Source organism: Poromitra crassiceps (genome assembly GCF_964638095.1).
Source record: "Poromitra crassiceps genome assembly, chromosome: 10".
NCBI classification, from domain to species: Eukaryota; Metazoa; Chordata; class Actinopteri; order Beryciformes; family Melamphaidae; genus Poromitra; species Poromitra crassiceps.
The window spans coordinates 55,208,918-55,233,390 of NC_139631.1; the positions used below are offsets into that span (position 1 = coordinate 55,208,918).

The window sequence follows — 24,473 nt, forward strand, 5'->3', positions numbered from 1 at the left end:
GGTGCGTCTTATAGTCCGGAATTTACGGTAGTTGTGTGGCTTAGCCTTCCCAAATGTTGAGGGTCGTTTTTTAGAATTTAATACATAGAATTGGGAACGTTACATTCAATTTCATTCAGACTGCCTGTCACTTCCGCGGCGGCAGCCATGTTGACGAGTGAAAAGAACTACAAAGACCATGTACCCACTACTTGCCCAGACGAGCCTAAGCCCGCCTACGGCCGCCGCTGATTCGTCGGGCCGGCATGGCTCGACCAATCATCTTAACTGCCTGTGCGGGTCCAGACCGTCACGGAGAACCAAATGAAATGTGAGTTCACGTGACGGGCGGTTTACCAGGCTACCTTTGTCAGGCCAGAGTCTGATTGAACAGGTGTGCTGTGAAGAAATAGGGCTATGTGCTTCCAGTTGTAAAACAAACAAACAAAATGAATTTAAATTAAAGTAAGCCAGGGGCGGCTGTAGCTCAGGAGGTAGAGCGGGTCGTCCACTAATCGCCTTGGATAAAAGAGGTCTGTGGTTCGATTCCCGCCTCCTCCAGTCCGCATGTCGAAGTGTCCTTGGGCAAGATACTGAACCCCAAATTGCTCCTGATGGTGTGCCAGCACCCTGCGTGGTAACCTGCCGCCATCGGTGTGTGAATGGGTGAATGTACCAACTGACTGTAAAGCGCTTTGGATAAAAGCGCTATATAAATGCAGGCCATTTACCATTTACCATAAGCCCAAAAATACAAGGTGGTCGTGCAGTACAACCCATGGTCAATTTGTTGAGATATAACAACTTGACTGCCTCACAGGTGGTCTTTCATTTCATTTTAGCGATAGCCGTGGCTGAACGAACAAGATATTTTAACCATTTTTTGTGGGGGAAATCATCAGACAAATTATTATTCAAAGTAGAGTATTTATATATGTTAAAATATGGCTTTAGGGGGTCTTTAAGGAAACTGGTCTGTTTAACTCTCCTATTCTTGCATAAAATGTAATCATCAACCAAACTATTAGCCTATTCATTATATTTATTGGATTGGTGCGGCTTCCTTCACTGCTCAAAACAATATTACTCTCCTCACTCGCTAAATGTATAATAGTGGTTTTCTGGCATCTAGTAGAGCTGAATATTGCATTTAGTGCAAGCAGCAACTGCGCGAGCACCGGCTATCTTCTTTTCCTCCTCTGATTGGTTGCGCTCATGAAAGGTCAGTGACACGTAGGTCAGCGTTGAGATATTTTGAACTCTGGGCAAAAGTGTCAAAATCGAGCTGTGCGTCACCAAGGTTAGTGCTGCCACCTAGTGGAGCAGAAACGCTGTCCCCCACAGCCGGGCACAGATCATGTGTAGGGGCCTTAACCCTAACCCTATATTTTTTTATATGATATATTTTTTATTTCATTAACAGAGCATGTGAACATGTGAACTTGCTAAACTTGGACATAAAGGAAATTGATAATCCATCCACAAAAACATTTCAGCAAATTACTCAAAAGCAGATTGCCAACATTTTCTCCCCCCTTACTCATCAGAAGTATTTGCATGCATAACACATTTGTTGAGACAAAATGTGATGAGCAACAACAGAAGAAATCAATCCACAAGCTATTAATGCTAAGCTGTGAAAAATGCTAACTTATCTGTAAAGGGGAGACTTGTGGTACCCATTGAACCACTTTTCATTCAAATAAATTGAGCTGAGAGGTCAAGGGGCCCCTTTGAAATAGTTTTCCCTCGCCCAAATTCAACCTAGGTTTGGAGCGTTATTTAGTCCCCTTGCCGACAAGCTAGCATAATATGCTATGCTTGCCAATGGGTCCCTTAGGTCTTCTAGTTTCTTCTGATAACAGGATCTCCACTGTAGCTTTAAAACTGGCCCTGCTACAGCCATTTGATTGACCGCTCACTGCCCACCTGCAGTACCTCCACGGCCCACTAGTGGGCCAAAGCCCACAGTTTGGGAATCACTGGTATAGAGCAAACAACTAATAGATTAGTCGAGAAAATAATCGACAGTGGAAATAAAGGTTAGTTGCAGCCCTAGACTGTCCACAGAGTCCATACGGGCTCTCCTCTCCGCTGCTGCTCTGAGGGATTAAAGAAGGATGGACTCAGGGGATTCTAACAGCGGATTACAGCAGATTAACTCTGAGCTCCAGGCAGAACAATGACAGCACTGTCACCATCACAGCTTCAGGTAGGCTGACTAATGCATACTGCAGTTTTTATTTATATAGCATGTTTTCATATATGTAATGCAATTCAAAGTGAAAAAGAGATGGCATACAATGAAAAGTCATAACATAATTTGTTCATTCATTGTATACTGTATATTTTGTATATTGTATTTGTATATACTTATTTTACTTATTTTCTATTGACTTATTTTATATTTTTACCTATTTTCTGTGATATTGTTGTTATGGTTAATTTATCTCCCTGTCTCTTAACTGCACTGATGAGGAGTAGCACTCATAATGTCATTGTATCATGTCTTGTCTCTCTCTCTCTCTCTCACTCTCACACACACACACACACACACACACACACACACACACACACACACACACACACACACACACACACACACACACACACACACACACACACACACACACACACACACACACACACACACACACACACACACACACACACACACACAGTTTCTCCCAAATCCTGGTGAGTCTTCCCAAAACCTCGCCTACAAACACACAGAGTCACTTATAGAAGTGGCTGGCACCGCTTAAAAATGCTATTTTAGAGCCACAATACCATTATAAATATCAACAACTAGCCAACAGATATCAAAGCTGGTGGGCTTTATGGAAGAGCGTGACTCAAACTGGCTGACCGTTACATCAAACTGGTCATTCAGTGGTACATAAGTAATGTAGCGCACAGCATCTTCTCTTGGTTTATAGGCAGGTCGCTGACATCTCCAAGGTGCTTACCGCCACCTGCTGTACAAGTAGGTTACTTGTACATGCAATGAACATCATCCATCCGTTTTATAATTCTGTCCATTTTCTGATGGATCAGTGTGGCCACGGCCTTATAGGCTATATATTTGAGAGATAACTTTTGTGGGGAGAAATACATTGAAAACAAGTCAGATATGACTTGAATGCCATTTATAAAATTGCTTTTTCCCGCGTTTAACGTGACGTGTGGGCGTTGTGCAAACAGGTGCTCACTTTTTGGCACATCACAAGCCCACGCTTTCTAACCCTATCGCCAGAATAATGCATAGAAAGTTTTTTTCATGGAGTGGAGAATTGCTTTCTGAAATATATCTCTGATGTAGGGTTAGGGTTATGTAGGTGATGGGTTAGGGACTGATGTAGTCTACATTGAAAAAAACTATGAAAACTCTGTCTCGCATAAACACTGCGATTCCTGCAACACACTACATCAGGGATACTCAACTTGCTTTGCCCGGAGGCCACTTATGCAAAATGACAGGAGGCCAGGGGCTAGTTAATAAACAAACATTAATAATATACAATTTTCTGTAGCGGATTGTAGGTATTTAGGGTGTCAGCCGGAGTTTAGTCTAACAATTTTGTGCACACAGGATAGGTTAAGTTAAGTTTGTTAGTACATATAAGTACCTGGGTGGTGAGCAGGTGGCAATATTTGAGAATTTAGCTGGAGCTCAGTCCAACTTTATAGTTTTCATTGTGAATTAGAAAATGGCCAGGGAGCCACTTGGCACCCTATCATGGGCCGCAAGTTAAGTATCACTGCACTACATCATATCACTACTCTACACTGGAGGATGTCCTCATGTGTGAACACACAACAATGGCTCTTGTCTGAAAGGGTAACAGGGAATGTCCAGACCTGATTCAACGGACAGAGTCCAGAGTTCATGTCTGAAAGTGGCTTATGTCTTGGTGAAAGCAGCCAAGCTTATTTAGTCCATCTCAGAGGGTGTGAAGTCTCAGATGGTGTGAAGTCTATCTTATTTAGTCCATCTCAGATGGTGTGAAGTCTATCTTATTTAGTCCATCTCAGATGGTGTGAAGTCTAGCTTATTTAGTCCATCTCAGATGGTGTGAAGTCTAACCTTGAAGAAGGCTTGCACCTCATGCTTGTTTTCTTGTTATTTGGCTTTGTCAGAGGTGTTGAGTGCTCCTTCAGAAACAGGTTGAGACCTGAACCTGTTTTAACATGCAGCCCTCCCTCCCTCCAACAGGGAGACAGAAAGAGAGAGCGGGATCGTTGCTCTGACTCGCCCCACTCTTTTCAACATCAAAAGTCATGTGGTGGTGTGCAGTACTCAATCAAATCTAACAACCAAATCATGCTGGACTTAATGTTTAGCTTTGAAAGAACCTTTGTCCTTTAAAAGCTCTTTAAAAAAAGAACATTGTTTTATAGCTGTAATGTGAGATGGTGTCAGCAGAGGGACTTAGGACCTCCCTTAATGACGACTACCCAAAACGCATGCTTTTTCTCCTGCTCAGGTTTTTACACTGTCAAACAGAGGTCCTGTGTCTGAGGCGTGCTGTTGGATAAATGAGCTGGAGTTTGAGGACTGGCTTTCATTGTAACGGGGGTAGAAATGATCCTGAATAGAGAGCTTAATTGAATCAGTGGATGGAGTTCAGAAGCTCATCAGCCTTGGTTTTGGCGTAACACTGTTGACACTGCACTCACACCTCCTTTGGAGATGTAATATACTTCGCAAAGTAAGTAAAGCTGATTCCTATTCAATACAGGTCAGTTAAATGTTGCCTTGATAAATATACTCGTCATTTTTGTTCTATCCTCAAATTGTAATGTCTACTTTTGGAGGCTGTTGCTCCTTTTCTGTATTGGGAACAACTTCTGCACCCACTGTCTAAAAATGGGGGCATTTACAAAAAAGTGGGGGGGGCACTTTAAAAAAATATAAATGAGTGCATAAGGTTGCTAAAGCGTAGTGTGAACAACAGTGCTGCTTGTGTGAGTGTGTGCTTCTGGCAACCAGCTTGTGTGTGTGTGTGTGTGTGTGTGTGTGTGTGTGTGTGTGTGTTCTTCTGGCAACCAGCTTGCAGGTGCTGAGTGTGTGTTAGAGATGGAAAATTAATTGAATGAAAAATCTTGGGGGCAATTTTGGCCCTTAAGTTCTGCAGTTGCTTTGAATTGTGTCTTTTGCTCCTTGGTCTCTGGAACAAAAGCCAAAGCCTTTCCTCCCCTGTGTGTCTGGCAGGAAGACATTAGCACAGTTATCTGGGGTGGGACATGTGGAGCTCTTGCTTAATCTCCAAATACCTCAGGGAGAAGACCCACCTCATCGAGCACAACAACTCAAAGGAGCTGGGCCAACAACTCAACAACTCAAAGGAGCTGGGCCAAAGGGATAGGGAGCATTCCTGGGCCAGATGAAGTTCTTAATGTGATGTTGCCATATGTTCACGCTGCTATCTGGTGCCAGTGCAGACTGCTGTTTTGGCATGTCTGAGAGCAGGATGTTATTTAAGAAGGAATCAGTCACAAATGATTTGACACATTGTAGGTTGATGTTGGACATTTTGGATGAGTGCTTGAGACTTTGTTTTCCACCACCATTGTCAAAACATCAAATGACTGAATGAATGAATTCTTGTTGTATATGCTTATTGTGAATTCAATTGTTTACCCTTGTTTGGCATGTTATTGCCTATATTTCTTTTCTTACTTATATTTATTTTATTGTTTATCTTTTTCCTTTTCTTTTTTTAACATGTTTGAAATCAAATCTAAAATGTAAATGAATTTCAGGCCGCATCCCGTCAGGAAACATTTGAAGTATGCTGAGGTGTACTGAAGCTTGTGGCTTTTGGTTCATATAGTCCACATTGGTGTTTCATATATTTTGGCAATAATTTGATTAAAGACAATATTTATGTATTGGTTAAAGACAAATTATGTATATAAAATACTAATAGTATGAATAATAATTTGTTTCTGATAGTTTTTTACCCACACAAAAAGTTTAAATTATCTTGTTAAAATCCTTAAAATGACTTCCCCTCCTTCTGCCTCATTAAAAATTCCAAAGCAACCAATCAGGGTTATCATTCTAGAACATAACTAGCCAATCACAGCATACAAACAATGGCTTTAACTGCTGAATACTGGACAGGGATTGGCTCCAGTATTCGTGATGTCACAAATCATGCTGGTTGAAAATGGCCTATTCAGTGAGCCCGGAGAAACCTTCCACTTTCAGCAGATGATTATGGATACAGCTTTCTATTGATAGTATTCTGTTACATCACCACATGGGCATCTAGGTAGGAAAATAACAGGTGATTGTAATCAATAACAGGTGATTACAATCAAATGACACAAACAGCCATGTTTTTTTTAACAGGTAAGCCGCAGCATGGGGTAATTGCCATTGACACATTCACATCGCCTCACCAACCAATGTTCAGCCGCCCCCCCGCAGCGGGTGTTTCAATGCATTAACTCACTGTGGCTGCAGCCTGCAAGACACTAAACCAGTAGATTGACCTGACATTGTCTCCAATACATCAACTGTGGCAGCGCCACGAAATGTTCATGGACGGACAAACAGTTCCTCAATATAATCAATGTAACATCGAAATTTAAACTAACGTTACCTTTCTGAAACACGGCAGTAATATTTGGGCTGTGTTAAAAGAGTGACAGTTATGCCAGACTAGCAACGGAAATACCTCAATTTACTTTCAGAATAAAAGGCATTTAAATTCTCACCTTTGGAGAGAAAGAAATTATATTCCAAGGAATAAAACATAAACCTTGTATCAAAATACCAGCCCAAAAATAACAATGTTTTGGATCAACGTTGCTCTGTTACAATTCCGGCTCCAAAATTATAAAATGGTAAAAAAAAACATGGCCAGGTTGAACCCCGGTATACACGGTGCATGGTATCGTCACCCATGAGGTCCTTGCCAATCCCCAGCTTTAGCCTGTCCGTGTTGGAAATTAACTTTTGCATAGAGGCAACATGATTTCCTAACCAGTTTAAAAACTACATGTATGGATTTAAAGTGGAGATGAAGCATTGATTTGAACAATACAAGTGTGGTTTGTTTGCTTTGTACCTTGGGTAAGACAGAACCCTGCAATCAAATGTGAATTACAGCTTCATTGGCTGCAAAACTAAAATGTATTTCCCTGTTTTTGCCCTGTTTCGCCACTGAGCGCCGCCATGTTGTTGAAAGCTAGATGGTGACGTCACACGCATTATAGCTCTTGTGTATGCAGCCAGGCTGCAGCGCTGCTTGTTGTTTACTCACCGGTAAAAATGGAGCACAGACATACTAACGTTAACTAAAAGCACAGATGGAGGACCATCAAAATTGCACTTGTGAAATGAATGAATATGCCTACAGCACAGCGAATCCCACACTAGCTGTTGTAAACAGTAGCATCCATGGTGGTACGCTAGCTACATAGCAATCCTAGGCTAATAATAGAAAACTATATACGATATATTTGCCACACAAAACTATATGCTCAACCACTGTTGTCAAATTGTTGAACCACAATTGTGCTTATCTTAGCTTGTTAAAATGCCTGCCTTGTAGGGCTGTGAATCTTCACTAGCCTCACAATTCGATTACGATTCAGAGGGCTACGATTCGACTATAAAACGATTATCGATGCATCTCGATGCATCTTAAATCGATGCATCACTTTTTTTTCCCCAATACATGATTTATTTTTTCTCACTTTATTTTTTTCTCACTGTGTGGCTACTTTTAAAATAAAGTTCATTTGGAATTCACTTAGTTTTTTCTCACTGTGTGGCTACTTTCAAAATAAAGTTAATTTGGAATTGCATTGTATTATGATCCATAATTAAAATAAACAAATGCATTTATTTCCATTATATTTTTTTAATACAAATGCTGCCCTCTGTTACAAGAGTTAGCCAACAGGTGGCAGTCAGGGTTCCAAGAATGCAGGAAAGCCACAGTAAAAGTGGAAAGTGCAGAAGAAGAAGAAGAAGCACAAGCTTCACTGACGTTAAGTTGCAATAAAGAACGAGTCAAAACATATCACCTGACTGAGCATCCATCATATAAACATGCATGGTGCCAGAAGCAGAACCTTGATGATGCGACAGGACACAAAATAACAGGCTGGACACCATTCCACCGGAGCGTTCAACATTTGTTAAGCAGAAGTGCTAAAGCTAGCTGCTAGCCGACGAATGGCTTGTATCTCTGTAACCGTAACTCGGAGAGACTCGGGGGTGGCAGCGTTAGATTCGGGGCGAAAAAATACATATAGTCCTTTATAGCCATCGCGATTTGACCATCCGTTTCCCAGAAAATGTAGATAATGTAATAATAGACTTTTGACATTTGTGAATCAATGCAGAATCGCTAAAGCTAGCTGCTAGCCGATGAACGGCTTGTATCTCCGTAACCCTAACCCATAGAGACTCGTGGGTGGCAGCATTAGATTCGGGGTGAAAAAATACATATAGTCCTTTAAAGGCATCGCGATTTGACCTTCCGTGTTGAGCATATCATTTTGTTATATTAGCGTAGGATTGCTATGTAGCTAGCGTACCACCATGGATGCTACTGTTTACAACAGCTAGTGTGGGATTCGCTGTGCTGTGTTGTAGCATATTCATTAATTTCACAAGTGCAATTTTGATGGTCAAGACAATTATAAACGGGGGAGGATAAACGTTTTTGAAATGTGGCAGAGAGTTTACTCACCTATTTTCAGATCAACTGCAGAGGGGCTGAGGGGCACCTTCTTCATGAAGAACAACAAATGACTTTACCACTGTCTTTTAGACAATAGTGCTCATTTGAGCATCCAGGGGCAATACAAAATGATCCTCCTCGGGTCCGTCTTTCATTGGGTCTGCCATCTGTGCTTTTACTAACGTTAGTATGTCCGTGCACGTTCGTGCATGCAAATATCGAGTCCGTCAAGAATGCATTGCCGTCGCTCTACCTGACCCCACCTCCACCTGGTCACTAGGTACGAGCGAGCGCCCACAGCCCTCCCAAATCCCTTTGTTTTGAGAGTGAACAGCGCATGTGCACAGATCCTGGCTGCAGCACTGGTGGAAGCCCCCTCCCTCATGTGGGTAGGTGGGACGGCGCCCTCTAGTGGCCGGCCGCCACTGAGACGTGACCATGTGTGGAGCATTGAGCATTGTCGTGCATAGAGTTGTGCATAATGTGAGTCATTATTAGGGCCCCTGGTGCATCACCGCACCGGGGCCAAAAATTGGTGGTCTCCGACCCCTCTAACCTCTCCCAGACCCTAACCCTAAACCTAAAGCTAACCTCTCCCCAGACCCTAACCCTAAACCTAACCTCTCCCCAGACCCTAACCCTAAACCTAAAACGTTACCATTTTACAATTTTGGAGCCGAAATTGTAACATAGCAACGTTGGTCCAAACCGTTGCTATTTTACAATTTTCTGTGAGACTGTGTTGCAAAATACTTGTGATGTTAAGATTACATATGGAGTGAAACTGTGGCTGTAAATCATTACTCAAAGATGTATATTAAGGTTAAGGTTTTTATTTTGAATGCCCTAAAGCGGAAAACCTACTTTGGTTCAGTAAATTGGTTCAGTAAATGCTGGAAAGTCGTCTCATCCGAGAGACGCTTTTTTTCGTTTCTTTTTTTCTGTTGGCATATTCCGTCATTTGGGTTCCATTGGACACAATATAAAGGCAATTTTAAGATAGAAGTGGGGGGAGGGGGTATGGGGTGTTGAAGAGAGACAGGGAAGAGAGGGATGGGGTTGTTGTGTTCTTGAAGCATAGACTACAGGTTACAACATGTACTTTATAGCTGCAGACTCATTGCAACATGCGTGGGCCAAGGGAGTGGCGTTACCTAACCCTAACCCTAAGGGAGTGGCGTTACCTTCGAAAATACATGTTTCATCACATTTGCTTTTCAAGGCCATTTCCAAAGAAAGAGAGAGATAATTAAATCATTTGTTAAACTGAGTGACACACATTGGGCAGCAAAATCTCCTTCCTGCTTTGGAATTTTCCCAGTTATTTCCTTGTTTTCCAGTCTGTAGATGTAGTGTTTTAACCCATTTATACCTGATGCAGCATTTGCGTGTATATCCCTCATTTGTGTGCGTATCCCTTAAAGGGATACACACACAAATGCTGCATCAGGTATCAATGGGTTAATGTAGAAGAAGGAATCAGAATCTGGTAGGATGGTTAAGGATTTTAATAAGAGAAGCAAGGCATTGGCTCTATCATGGCCTGACAGGTAGTGGCAACAACAACACACTTCTTCTACTCTACTTCCTGACTCTTCCTTAATGGGCCTTAGCCCACAGCACCGCCTTGTGGGATAATGTAGTATAACAATTACTACTGAACACAACAGTAGAACCAGAATGAAAAATGTGGCTCGACATTGATAACCCGCATGATATTCACTTGTGTAGCACTAAATTAGAGGTAAGTCTTCATGGTTCTCGTATGGGTCTATTGGGCAAACTGGCAACTTACATCCATCTTCAATGCTATTAGCTTATTTCACATGCCACCCAAATCAACCATTCTGGTTAATGGTTACAAATATATATATCTTCTGTAACCTGGGGACAGGCTCATTTGAATGCCTGAATAACCGGAACTAAAGGGGCTCCCCCAGAGTCGGCAGCAGAAGAAAATCCCTTTCCGCTCCCTGCAAGCTCTGTCATTGCCTCCGACCCACCGGTTCTGACCATTTATGGATTTTCTTTCCGCTTGATCTCAAATAATGCCTCCGCCGCTGTGCAACAACAACACTAGCTCGTTGCTACATGCTGAAAATGATGAGTTTTACTTTGACTTGGTCACTTCTACTCCATTTTGATTGGGTAAAGTGCAGCATGTGAGACTGCCCACTTGAGCTCTGTTATGCAGCTTTTCATGGAGCTTGCAGACAGATTTTCGATGCAAGTCGAAAGTCTGTCTCGATTCTCTCGAAAGATGATTTAGTGTCTAAAGGCAGGAAGTAAAACAGTCTCGAGAGATGATTTTGTGTCTAAAGGCAGGAAGTAAAACAGTCTCGAGAGATGATTTTGTGTCTAAAGGCAGGAAGTAAAACAGTCTCGAGAGATGATTTAGTGTCTAAAGGCAGGAAGTAAAACAGTCTCGAGAGATGATTTTGTGTCTAAAGGCAGGAAGTAAAACAGTCTCGAGAGATGATTTTGTGTCTAAAGGCAGGAAGTAAAACAGTCTCAAGAGATGATTTTGTGTCTAAAGGCAGGAAGTAAAACAGGTGCAAGCAAGACATTGATTAGAGCCCTGCGACTGGACCCATTTAGGTGTTCGTGTTCCAGTGCCGGGGCTCCAATCAATGTCTTCCTTGCACCTGTTTTTCAATCAGGGAACAGAGTGAATATTGATCAGACTTAAACTTTACCCACTAGGGGGCAGTATAGATTATCACATGCTGGTAACCTGTTATAGTCCAGGGAACACAGTGAATATTGATCACACCTGTTATAGTGCTTCACAGTGAATATTGATCACACCTGTTATAGTGCTTCACAGTGGATATTGATCACACCTGTTATAGTTCTTCACAGTGAATATTGATCACACGCTGGTAACCTGTTAACTCATTCCTGGCCATATACGTCTTTAACGTCTTATCAGGAATGTGCCTCCCAGCCAAATACGTGTTTGACGTGTTTTTGTATTTATTAGAGCTTAGCGTAGTTCAAAGACTTCCCCAGCCTGTGACATGGTATCAGGTCCCTGGCCTCAAAGTTGTTCGCGGTAGTCAAACCCGTGACCAACATGATCGATCCGGTTCCAGCGCCTGGTCCCAAACCCAAACCGGACCCCGTTCCTGTGTCCCAGCCCGAACGAGAGGAGGAGGAGTAGAACGAGGAAAACACAGCAACAGACAGGAGCCATTTTTCAGAGCGCATTTGCGCCGTGCGAAGACCCGCCGGGATTACATTGAAAGTGACTATAGGCTCTTTCAAACACAGATCACGCAAAATTGTAGTTCGGGAAGCCCGTAAAGCTTGGCAGCCTCGCCACACATTTTGTTGTTGATATATATGCATTGCCAACGATGCAGAGGCAGAGGAGGCTAGACGCTGATCTCAGACCAGTTTGGTGTTCTCCTCCTATGCTAATTTGTGGGGAGATCAATAGTGTTCCCTGGGAAGGAGGTGCGATCCAGCAGCAGCTGTGGACAGAACTCTCTCTCTGTAGCCCTTTTCCCACATGCGTACCGGAAAATTACCTGTAAGTCAATATCGGACATTTCCCTGAATTTCCCTTCACACCTCAGCGTTCGCATGTGAGAATCTAAGTCGTCAAATAGCCGGTATGTTGGGGGGTGGGGTGGGGTGCGGCGGAGCGGGCGGGGGGCGGAGGAGAGTGGCCTGGGGTCTGTGCTGCAGGCCACTGAGGCCAGTCAAAAAACAAAAACAAACATGGAGCCGGCGTCCACTCTTTTGATAATATTGCTGACGCGCTTTTTCCTCAAACGTAGACAGCGACGCAGACAAATTAAGGCGAAAATGGAAAGGGATATACGTGCGAACAGAAACAGATTCATGTTCGCGCGCAGTCTTCTCCGCTCAACATCGTGCAGAATATGAAGATAGACTAAACCGGGGACAGATCATGACAGTGTTATGTACCTCTGCGCTGCTGCGTGAGACTAGAGCCGTCTGGAAGCGAGAGAGACCAGGAGGGAATTTATTTTGGGAAGATGCTCTGAACAATTTTGACGACGTGGAATGGAAGCGTCATTTTCGCATGTCCTGGTGTACTTTCGACTACGTGCTGAGTCTGGTCCGACCCGCACGCAAGATCACCCGGTGGCGAAAACCACTGGAAGCGCGTTTGCGACTGGCAATAGTCCTTTGGTGGTACGCAACACCAGGGGAATATCGAACAATCAGCTGTGTATTTCGTGTTGGACTGTCTACTGTGTGCAACCTGGTCCCCGAAGTCACAGCCCACTGATAGCGGAAAATGACTGGACCCCTTTCTCACCTGTCTGTCTATCGCGGCATACCGCTCTTCTGACTTGCTCAAAACTGGTGAAATGGCCGCGACGACGGGGTCGCGCTTATACCGGCACGGCGCTTTTCCCACATGCAGGCATTTGACCACGTTCCGGTCATTTTGCGGTACAAAGCGCATGTGGGAAAAGGGCTTTAGTGTGTGTGTGTGTGTGTGTGTGTGTGTGTGTGTGTGTTGTTACTCTACTGCTGCAAGGGTGTATCTGTGTAGATGATGTTCCACAGTTGATTCCACTAATGTAATGTAAAGAGACACACATTCACACTCACTCACACTGAGTAAACTGTATTGTTGAATGTAAAACAAGGCCAGGTCGAAACCTGGCATACGGCCGGTGCATGGGATCACCCATGTATACCCATACACATTTTAACAATCAACAGAGCACATATAAGCCATCATCTGATTTTCCACCTTTTTTCCCTGTTTGTGTTTAGGGATGCAGGATAAAGATTTTTTTTTTTTATAAATGCTGCAGCTGCACACTTACTGTTTAAACTTGAATTATAATTGTTGTTTTTCTTTGTTGTTTGATGTGAATGTATGGCTTTTTGGCACCTATATGTAACCTTTTAAGGTTGAGATAATTGTATTATCATTATATGGTCCAAATATTTCAGTAAAGCACTTGAAACACTTGACATATTCTTACTTGGGTGGTATCATTCTACTTGAAATGATGGTAAAATGTATTATTTTTAGTAAAATAACATGTCACGTGTGCAATGCAATATTTGTAATGGAATCATTATGGGACACGGCTAAGAGCCAAACTTAGCCATAGTTCCATAATGATTCCATTTGCATTGCACACGTGCTACACTATGCTAGCTAACGCTGTGCCAGGTATTAGCCGTGTCCCATAAAGATTCCATTACAATACACGTTAACGTTAACGTTAGCCAAACGTTTTTTTGGTTACACAATGCATTGCCAGCTATCTCAAAAACTAATGTGACAGGATAAGGTCCGTTTGATATGTTGTTAAACGTGTTATTTTACACCGTTTAGAAGAATGAACCCACCTTGAATTCTTTGAACAGGTCTGCCATAAAAAGTTGAATGGAGGCTAAGTAAGCAGCAGAAGCACTATTGTTTTTGTTTAAAATACTTGAGGGCTACATGCCACTGGTGTTGCACTGTCTGCACTCACTGCCATACAGAGTTGAATGTAAGAAGTAAGCAGAAGCACATTGTTTTGTTTTAAAGTTGAAGGCTACATGTCATTTGTTCATTGGAAATGGTTGCATACTTTAATAAAGGAGATCTCACCGCTGTTTACATGCTTTTCCGATCAGCTAACACGCTATAATAGCCTACTTAGCTCAGCTGTTAGCTACTTATCTTAGCTCTCTGCCTCGCGGTAAGATGTTCATGTTCCTTATGCATAACATTCATGTATATTTGCTGGAAGGGGAGACGTCTCCCGCTACTGTTGATGTCCAGAGACACTGGGAAATGTGTGTTTGTTTATTTGTTGCGTCGCGTGTAACGTTAACATGGGCGCCGGCCGTGAGCGACTCTGTCAAGCTAAACAAGATCAGACCAGGGCAGACAGGAAGTCCGAAACCTGACATTCGTCAAATAAAACAAATTTCAAAGTAAAAGCCCATCTTGATGAAAGGGTGCCAGGAAGGGTGACAGGAGCGATTGGGACACACTTGCTCCTATAGGCCAGTGCAAGCACCGGCCTAAAAAGCACTTCATGTATATATATATACGGTATATATATTTATTTATTTTGTCATTTGTGTCATAACGAATAATATTTACATGTCTGATGTCAATACAGTTAAAAATAAAAGAATTGAGAGCGAGTTCTGCGTGAGATTGTGTCCTTTACAAAAATGCCCTTTTCTCCAATTTCTCTTCTCAGAGAGACCTTTTTGGTGAAAACAGGGTGTATATAAATGGCTATAAGTAGAGTACAGAACATGCTAAAAGCTCACTTTTTTTCCCCTGGTGAACCCAGAGACGTACATCTTCATTTTGAGGTATTGCAAATCACTTTGGTGCTAATAGATAATTTACTGTGGGTCTTGAAAGATGACCAACAATTATGAAAATATTTGGCCTGAGCTAAATATTGGCAGTCCTAAACTGGCCATAAATGAGTTAATAGTTCTTTACAGTGGATATTGATCACACCTGTTATAGTGCTTCACAGTGAATATTGATCACACCTGTTATAGTTCTTCACAGTGAATATTGATCACACCTGTTATAGTGCTTCACAGTCAATATTGATCACACCTGTTATAGAGCTTCACAGTGGATATTGATCACACCTGTTATAGTTCTTCACAGTGAATATTGATCACACCTGTTATAGTTCTTCACAGTGAATATTGATCATACCTGTTATAGTTCTTCACAGTGAATATTGATCACATCTGTTATAGAGCTTCACAGTGGATATTGATCACACCTGTTATAGTTCTTCACAGTGAATATTGATCACACGCTGGTAACCTGTTAATAGTTCTTCACAGTGAATATTGATCACACCTGTTATAGTGCTTCACAGTGAATATTGATCTCACCTGTTATAGAGCTTCACAGTGAATATTGATCACACCTGTTATAGTTATTCACAGTGAATATTGATCACACGCTGGTAACCTGTTAATAGTTCTTCACAGTTAATATTGATCACACGCTGGTAACCTGTTAATAGTTCTTCACAGTGAATATTGATCACACGCTGGTAACCTGTTAATAGTTCTTCACAGTGAATATTGATCACACCTGTTATAGAGCTTCACAGTGAATATTGATCACACCTGTTATAGTGCTTCACAGTGAATATTTATCACACGCTGGTAACCTGTTATTGTTCTTCCTGAATTACAAAGCATTTTTCAAGTACAACTTTCATTCTAGACAGCCAGTTTAATGTCTATTCTTACTCTTCTTTAGTATGTAGTTGATTTTCATTTTTCTCAAAAGATGTGGAGACAGTTTGTCAACAGACCTTTCCTGGTTGGCCTGTAAAAGTGTTTTGTTTTGTTTCAAACGGTTTTGTTTCAGATTAGTTTTGGCCTCTCATCATTGTCTGCCACTCCATTTGGGGTTGTAAGCAAATGCTTTGTTGGGAAGGTTGCATCAGTGTTGTCAGTCAGCAGTCAGGACCTTTGCAGGACAGAGAGAATAGCTGCTGAGTTAAAGCACGAAGCAAACTGAAGCGCACGACATTACCGCAATGCCTGTCTGCTGCCTGGGCTCAGAGTGGACAGGACAGGGAGGAGGACTCCTTTGACTTGTATCAAATGTAAGAGCAGAGTTCAAGGTGTGTGCTTGACTGTTTTCTTCTCATTCATTGCCACTAACAAAAACGTGCTTTTATGGCATCGTCTTTTTCTGTATGTGTAAACATTGTAGTTTATGTATACAGTAACTTTTTCCACCCTTCATGCAGTGCTTCTGGAGAAAATCTGTTGCCTCCCTTTGCTTGCTGTTTTAATTTCAGTGGAATTCAGTGTAAATGCATAATGTAATAGTAATAGTAATAGTTTTCTTGTTCAGCAAATGTCCAGCATATCAGGAGATGACAGGAGGCTTTGATACTTGACAATGCCATGATAAACAGCATCTGTTATTTGAGCCAGATTTCATGTATCAAAATGTAGTCCGCATAATCTGACTAAAACATGCACATAATCCCTGATAGTCTACGAGCTATTTGGCTTTGTGAAATCAAACACCCCTGCATGAAATGGAGCTAAAGCACCTTGTGTGTATTGTATCTCTGATTCTCTGTGTCCCACAGCTGTATTATGTTCACTGGGGGTTTTAGATATTTTGGCTGTCCGCTGGTGCGGGGGCGGGGGGGTATGGTTGTATTTTCTGCCCACCCTTGAGGTTGAACTATTCTACTTCTTGCGGCGTGACAATGCTATCTTTCAAAGGCTGTAGTACATGGGATGTAGCTCATTTGTAAAGCTGGAGTGAAGAGCCTGGCCTCATATAACCCTAACCCCTAACCCCTAACCCTCATATAACTAGAAGACCTCATGAATCCATTGGTACCAACCTTGTCATGCTAGCGTGTAGTCATGCTAGGTATATCACAATTAGGGCTGGGCAATATATCGATCTGGTGATATGAGACTAGATACTGTATGGTCTTAGATGTTGGATATGGTAATCTGGTGATATGAGACTAGATATTCTCTTACATTAGATTTTGGATATTGGAATATGGTGATATCAGACTAGATATGGTCTTAGATGTTGGATATGGTAATATGGTTCTATGAGACTAGATATGGTCTTAGATGTTGGATATGGTAATATGGTTCTATGAGACTACTAGATATGGTCTTAGATGTTGGATATGGTAATATGAGAATGAGACTAGATATGGTGTTAGATGTTGGATATGGTAATATGGTGATATGAGTGATCACATAGTGGTGAGACAGAAGGGTAGATCTTGTGCAGCCTAGAATTGGAATAATGAATACAGTGAGTGACTTTAAATTGAATCAGCTGGTGTCTGCTGTTAATTGAGCAGAGTTGGACCACAGACAGACTTCTGTCCAATATAATTTCAGATAAATTAACACCAAGCTCCCCCTGCCATGCCTCTCTATTCCTCTCAGTGGGGGCCCTGATGCAGCCATCAAATATACACACAAATCTAGAAATTAGATGCCTGGAGTGAGGGGGGCTTAACAAAACATAAAAAAGAATGTTCATTTGGTAGATCTTCAAAATCACAAATCTTGGATTGAACATAATGGGCCCTATCTTCCCAAAAGCGCTAATTTAGCGTTTGCACTCGTTTAACGCCGTGCGCAATGCAAATTGGGGGCGGACACAAGCGCATGCCTGTGATAATTGCACTGGGCATTGGCTGCCCCATGCCAAAGCAGGCGTTTCAGCGCTAAAATGTGGGATAGATGGCATTACCCTATCGTCAGCAGCGAGCAATTACTTTGCGCTAAGAGCTTTGAAAAGGACCTCTTACGCGCAAATACCTCGTTGCGCTGGGAGCGCAGCCGTAATCTCCGTGCAGTGCAGCGCAGTGGAAAGTGGAATTCCTTTTGGATATGTCATTACACACAGCCTTGCCATGCCAGGACATCAAATTATGCTGCTAAAATTGGGTATTAGCAGATAATTCAGTGAGGCAATCAACTATAACTCACTGAGAAACTTTTATCACATCGCAAAGAGGGAAATTCATTTAGAAAACTTGTTGGACAATGGACATAGGCTATTTACTAGGGGTGTCACGATACACTAATTTCACGATACAATATGATACACGATATTGGGTTCACGATAACGATACGATACGATATTTTAACAATATTTTTTTTAACAAAAGTAAATAATTTTCTTAAATAACTCATGCTCAATGGTCCCTAAACTTATGTAATCTTATGTACCCCTTGAGCTGTTTTGCCATGCCAGTAGTAGTCTGCCCCCTCACCCATGTGTGTTGATTCTGCTAAATTTGTTCTATTATTATTCAGGAGCAAAACCTTTTTTTTTTTTTTTTTTTTTTTTCCGATATAATTTTTTTCTGACGATACGCATATCGTGACGTTTCGATATCGCGATATATCGTGCGACGAAATATCGTGACACCCCTACTATTTACCTTCAAAACCCAGAGGGTCGTTGGCACCACAGACGATCTGTCAATAAGCTCTCTCTGTCCTCGCACGTTTGAGTACACTCTATTACGCATGGAGAGAATTACAGCATACTGCATGCCTCGCACAAACAGCCATTGCGAGACGGGAATCTGATTGGTTTTGATTGCCGTAATGCCCAGCATTGCCTAGCCACACCTGTGAATAATTCTGGTAGTTAAGACCGCCCAAATCCCGTTTGCGCAGGCATTTTGGGGCGCAGATGATTTTGGCATGGCTCTAATTTGCGTCTGCGACTCGTGCCGTGAACGTTTCCGCATCCCGGCCGAGAATTGCATCCCCAACATATTTTGGGGCTGTTTTAACTTAGAAATTAGGGAGGTCACGTCTACCAGGCAATTATATCACTTTTAAACAGTTAAATTTCTGTGTAAATCATTACAATATGCTCCCGTGAGGTGGGGATGCTGCCGGCGCTGGGGTGCAAAACTCAGCATAACACCTGGCGGACGGTGCAAGGCGGACTGCTATCTTCCCTGCCTTAAGGCACGCGCAAACAGGTGCTCAAGCGCTATTAGGGGATAGCGCCTGTCGGAAGATAGAGCCCAATGTCTTACTTGTAGGTATCCAAGCCAATGTGTGTTGAGCAATTAAAATTTCCTCCTCAGAAGATAAAAGGATGCAAAATAACCATCTATGTATACAGTAGGTCTCTGATGGAAACCAGTCCTTTCTCACTCCAGGCACGGTTCTGTCTGACCGCGAGGACAAAAAAGAGTGATTAAAACAAATTGGTGTATGAACAGAAACATCAGGTATATTCAAAACGCTTCTAACCTGGCTTAGGGTTCTGACAGAATTTTTCACAACAAAACCTAAATTTGTTAAAGCCCCAGGCATCTCTAGCTTAGAAAATAACATGCCTGACAGGGAAAAGTATGCAATAGAGCTGGCTTCCATTTTTAGCCACAGGGGGCCCTCGATAATTAGATTGCCAGGAGTCCGTAATAACACTGTATTGACAGCATGATTCTTTTCTCCTCTCTTTACAGTTACCTGGCTGACCAGTGCTGGAATGGGGGTTGCATCTACCTGATAATGCTGCGGCGAATCAAGCGAAAGGCTCCTCCCCCTCCGTGTAATGGCAGTGCCAGTGTTCCTCTGAGCGATGGGATGGGCGGCTATGCAGAGGAGCAGTGTAGCTCCACCTCCTCCGAGCCACCCGGCAGCCCGCTGCAGAACGGCAAACGGACGCGCAAGTTTGGGGTCATATCCCGATCGTCCTTCAATCGAGACAGCAAGGATAGCAAACATACCACAGCTTACCATGGCCACAGCTCTTCTGTCTGCATGGATGCAGAGGTCCTTCTTCCAGAAGAGGACACAAGCTGCAAACTTTCCACAGACACAGACACACCTGCAGCAGCAGACAACTTACCTCATATGAAAACTGTTCCCCGTCTCCCACAAGACAGGCTGGCTGCCACCTTACCTGCATGGCCTCATAGTCGCCTATCAGAATGCAAAGGAGATTCACTCAGCAACGAACCATCAAGCCAGGTAAGACACAGCACAGACACGCAGAGTTCAAACTGCTAGATCCAGAGAATGGACCAAAACAAATACAATTTTGAAATACATTGACATGAAAATTAATACCATGTCCAAGAAGCAAATGTTGCCAGATTAATAAAAATGGTGTCTAAACTGCCTAAACCTGGCTCCTTTGTTGATAGAATCCATTCCAGAATCCAGAATTTGCTGCATATATGTTAATGGAAAATGGGTATTAGTGCCAGCAGAGATTGTTTGAATTGCATAAATTTGAATTTGTCATGCTAATTTTGACCCGTTAAATTAAAAAAATATATATTTTGGAGTAAATTTAATCAAAATTGTAATTTATTCCAGCTTAGTTGCTACTTCCTGCTGATGAAAACCCTTGCCATCAGGTGAAAAGAAGCGGCCGGTGACTGTACTTCAGTCAGGAGCACATATAGTACATATTGTGCAGCCAGATCTGTTGTGTTCCTTCTCTGAGGACAATTCCTAGTTTGGGCTCATCATCAAGCTCTTTGGAGTTCATCATTTGGGAGCTGAATTTGTTAAAGTACATTCTCTGGGTGGTTTGAGTTTTTCACATTTGCATCTCGGTCTCAACCCTGCAACCACATATTCTGTTTTCTTTGGCTTGCCAACATTTCCTATGTCTACATGTACCTGTTTCAATTGTTTATTGGCGGTCACTGTGACTATACTTGGTTAGAATATGTCTCTGCTTTCTATCTCTGATAGTATAGAGCTAGCTATTCATACCCACTAATTCATTTTCACTCTTTATTGGCCAAATAATATTAAAATCTCCATTTGGATTATTTTCCCAGTGTTCCAAATAAGTTTCTCTGCATTTTGTAATAATGGCGTTATTATGGAACCCACCGTGGTTTCGGGCAGACCACGCCCTGCGCCCACCTACGCACCTACGCACCTACGCACCTACGCACCTATGCAGCAGACAAGCGCCGCGATTGGCGAGGAGCGAGCGTTTTGTTCCCTTTTGACAGCTCTTGCCTTTTGACAGCTTGAATCTCCCACATCAAACACTCTGCGCCCAGCACACACACACACACACACACACACACACACACACACACACACACATCAAACACTCTGCGCCCAACACACACACACACACACACACACACACATCAAACACTCTGCGCCCAGCACACACACACACATCAAACACTCTGCGCCCAACACACACACACACACATCAAACACTCTGCGCCCAGCACACACACACATCAAACACTCTGCGCCCAGCACACACACACACACACACACCAAACACTCTGCGCCTAGTCTCGGCTCCCAGACGTTTGGTGAGCTGCGCCACCAAACGTCTTGGAATTTCACTGTCAGAAACTGTCTGTCAGAGCCCGGCGAGAACGGCCGGCAGCAGACACGCCTACATTTATTATTAGAATTTTATTTGGTAGCGGCAATGCCATTTATCATAGTTCCAATATAGAGCAAGACACCGATGTGCTGCAAAGAGAGTTTATACCTGTTGTTTATTTTACTATAATTTTTCCTACCCGGAAGTGGTCCGCTTGCTACTGTGAGTCATCAGCAGGCTCTGTAACGTAGCCTCGGGAGTCGGGCTTATCGCTGGGGAAAAGACCTCTAGTCACCGGGGCCGGATGAAACACGTCCTATTACCAGGTTATGTTTGTTTCTAAGTGATTAATATGTTGCTCCGCAAACGCGGCGATGTTTTGCGAAACACTGGTTCTGCATGAGCGTCACTGCCCCCAGAAAGCAGGCCCGCCCACAACACTCATGATTGGTTCTCCGATGAAAGGCTTCCAACAGCGCCACCTAACGTTATGCAAAGATTTAAATAGTAATATTCTCAGTCTTACAGGAGTGAAACGGATTAAGACTGAGGGCTGAGTCTACTCTGCGCCCAGCACACACACACACACACACACACACACATCAAACACTCTGTGCCCAGCACACACACACACACACACACACACATCAAACACTCTGCGCCCAGCACACACACACACACACACACACACACCAAACACTCTGCGCCCAGCACACACACACACACACACACCAAACACTCTGCGCCCAGCACACACACACACACACACACACACACAAACACACACATCAAACACTCTGCGCCCAGCACACACACAAACACACACACCAAACACTCTGCGCCCAGCACACCCACACACACACACACACACACACACACCAAACACTCTGCGCCCAGCACACACACACACACACACACACACACACACACACACACACACACACACACACACACACACACACACACACATCAAACACTCTGCGCCCAGCACACACACAAACACACACACACACACACACACAAACACACACATCAAACACACTGCGCCCAGCACACACACAAACACACACATCAAACACTCTGCGCCCAGCACACACACAAACACACACACCAAACACTCTGCGCCCAGCACACACACACACACACACACACACACACACACACACAGACACACACATCAAACACTCTGCGCCCAGCACACACACAAACACACACACCAAACACTCTGCGCCCAGCACACACACAAACACACACATCAAACACTCTGCCCAGCACACACACAAACACACACATCAAACACTCTGCGCCCAGCACACACACACACACACACATCAAACACTCTGCGCCCAGCACACACACAAACACACACACCAAACACTCTGCGCCCAGCACACACATAAACACACACATCAAACACTCTGTGCCCAGCACACACACAAACACACACACCAAACACTCTGCGCCCAGCACACACACAAACACACACATCAAACACTCTGCGCCCAGCACACACACAAACACACACACCAAACACTCTGCGCCCAGCCCAGCCATTTCATTAACCAACTGAATGGCTCTTGATAGCGGACATTGAAATAAATGATGGACACGGACGTTCCTTAATGTAATATATGAACGCTAATGTGGCTTCATTGGATCAATATTGCTCAACCATGCAACCAATATTAGTCTTTTGTTTATTTTAGTAATTATGCTAGCCAACTTGTACCCAGCAATTGGATTTGTATTCAAACATGAGTGGAATTATCGCCCTAAAGGGTGTGAGTGTGTGTGTGTGTGTGTGTGTGTGTGTGTGTGTGAGTGTGTGTGTGTGCATGCATGTGTGTTATCTGTTAAGGAGTCTCGTGGCCTGCGGGAAGAAACTATTCCGCAGACGGTTTGTACGTGCCTTCTGGACCCTGTATCTCCTCCCTGAGGGCAGCAGGGAGAACATGCTGTTGTGCGGGTGGGTCATGTCCTTGATGATCTTCCGGGACTTCCTGAGGCACCGCTGAGTGTACAGATCCTGCAGTTTTGGCAGATCACATGCTGTCACATGCTGGGCCGCGCACCTCACCCTTCTCAGCGCCTTGCGGTCCATGGTGGTACAGTTCCTGTACCAGGTAGTGAAGCAGCTGGTCAGGAGGCTCTCAATGGTGCCTCTGTAGAAATTGGCAAATAATTATGTGGAAACTCCTAATTGTGTACTAGCTACCATTGCCCATTTGTGAGACTTCAGATCCTCTCAGTCCATAAGATCATCTAGATGTTCTCTTATGAGATCATCGTGGCTTGATGGTGTTTGAAGCTCCAGGAACGCTCAGTGACTGTGTCAGCCAAGCTCTGATTGTGTAACTGACCAAGCGTGCACTGACCTAACTACACTGACCTAGCTCTCAACTGTAATCTGTTGTGAAAGCCATCAGAACTCATGGTTTTAAGTGTATAAGCCTGGAAGATCAGGATTTCCTATCTAAATTGTTAAAGGGTCCCTCCCTCAGGATAATGCCCTCACATATTCCACCCCTGTCACCCCACCGTGCCGCTAATGGCTGGACTTCATCATGGTCAGTAGAGCACATTATATGGAGCCTAATAATCAGATTATAATAGGTTTAACAGATTAAAAATGCTCCATACATGTATATTGTAAACACCTCAATCAGATTAAACAGGCCCCAACCCATTGACATTCCAATGGGTTGCAGAGGGGTAGTTTAAACCTTTTCATAAACCGATCAAAAGAAAAATGTTATGTAAACTGATTCCTCTCTGGCCGTGTTCTTTCTGTGCATGCCCATGATGCCCTCCGTCTGGACGTAAAGGGGACTGTGGAGAATTTAGAAGTTGTTGTAATACCTCCCTCAAAGATCCAGGGGGCAGTAGCTCCAAGGAGCTGCTCTAATCTACCACTTCCTGTCCTGAGTAATATAGAGGGCTGAATGATGTGAGTC

At 43.3% G+C, this 24,473-nt stretch overlaps 1 protein-coding gene across 1 annotated transcript in view; it reads left to right on the forward strand.

Annotated features, from left to right (window-relative positions):
* pdzd2 (PDZ domain containing 2) overlaps window positions 1–24,473 on the forward strand; it is a gene marked incomplete at its 5' end in the record, with an annotated part of 174,875 nt that overhangs the window by 18,823 nt on the left and 131,579 nt on the right. Inside the window, one exon of the mRNA XM_083645507.1 lies at window positions 19,670–20,177. Within this exon, the coding sequence (XP_083501633.1) occupies window positions 19,670–20,177 (508 nt within the window). The remainder of the gene's footprint in view (window positions 1–19,669; window positions 20,178–24,473) is intronic.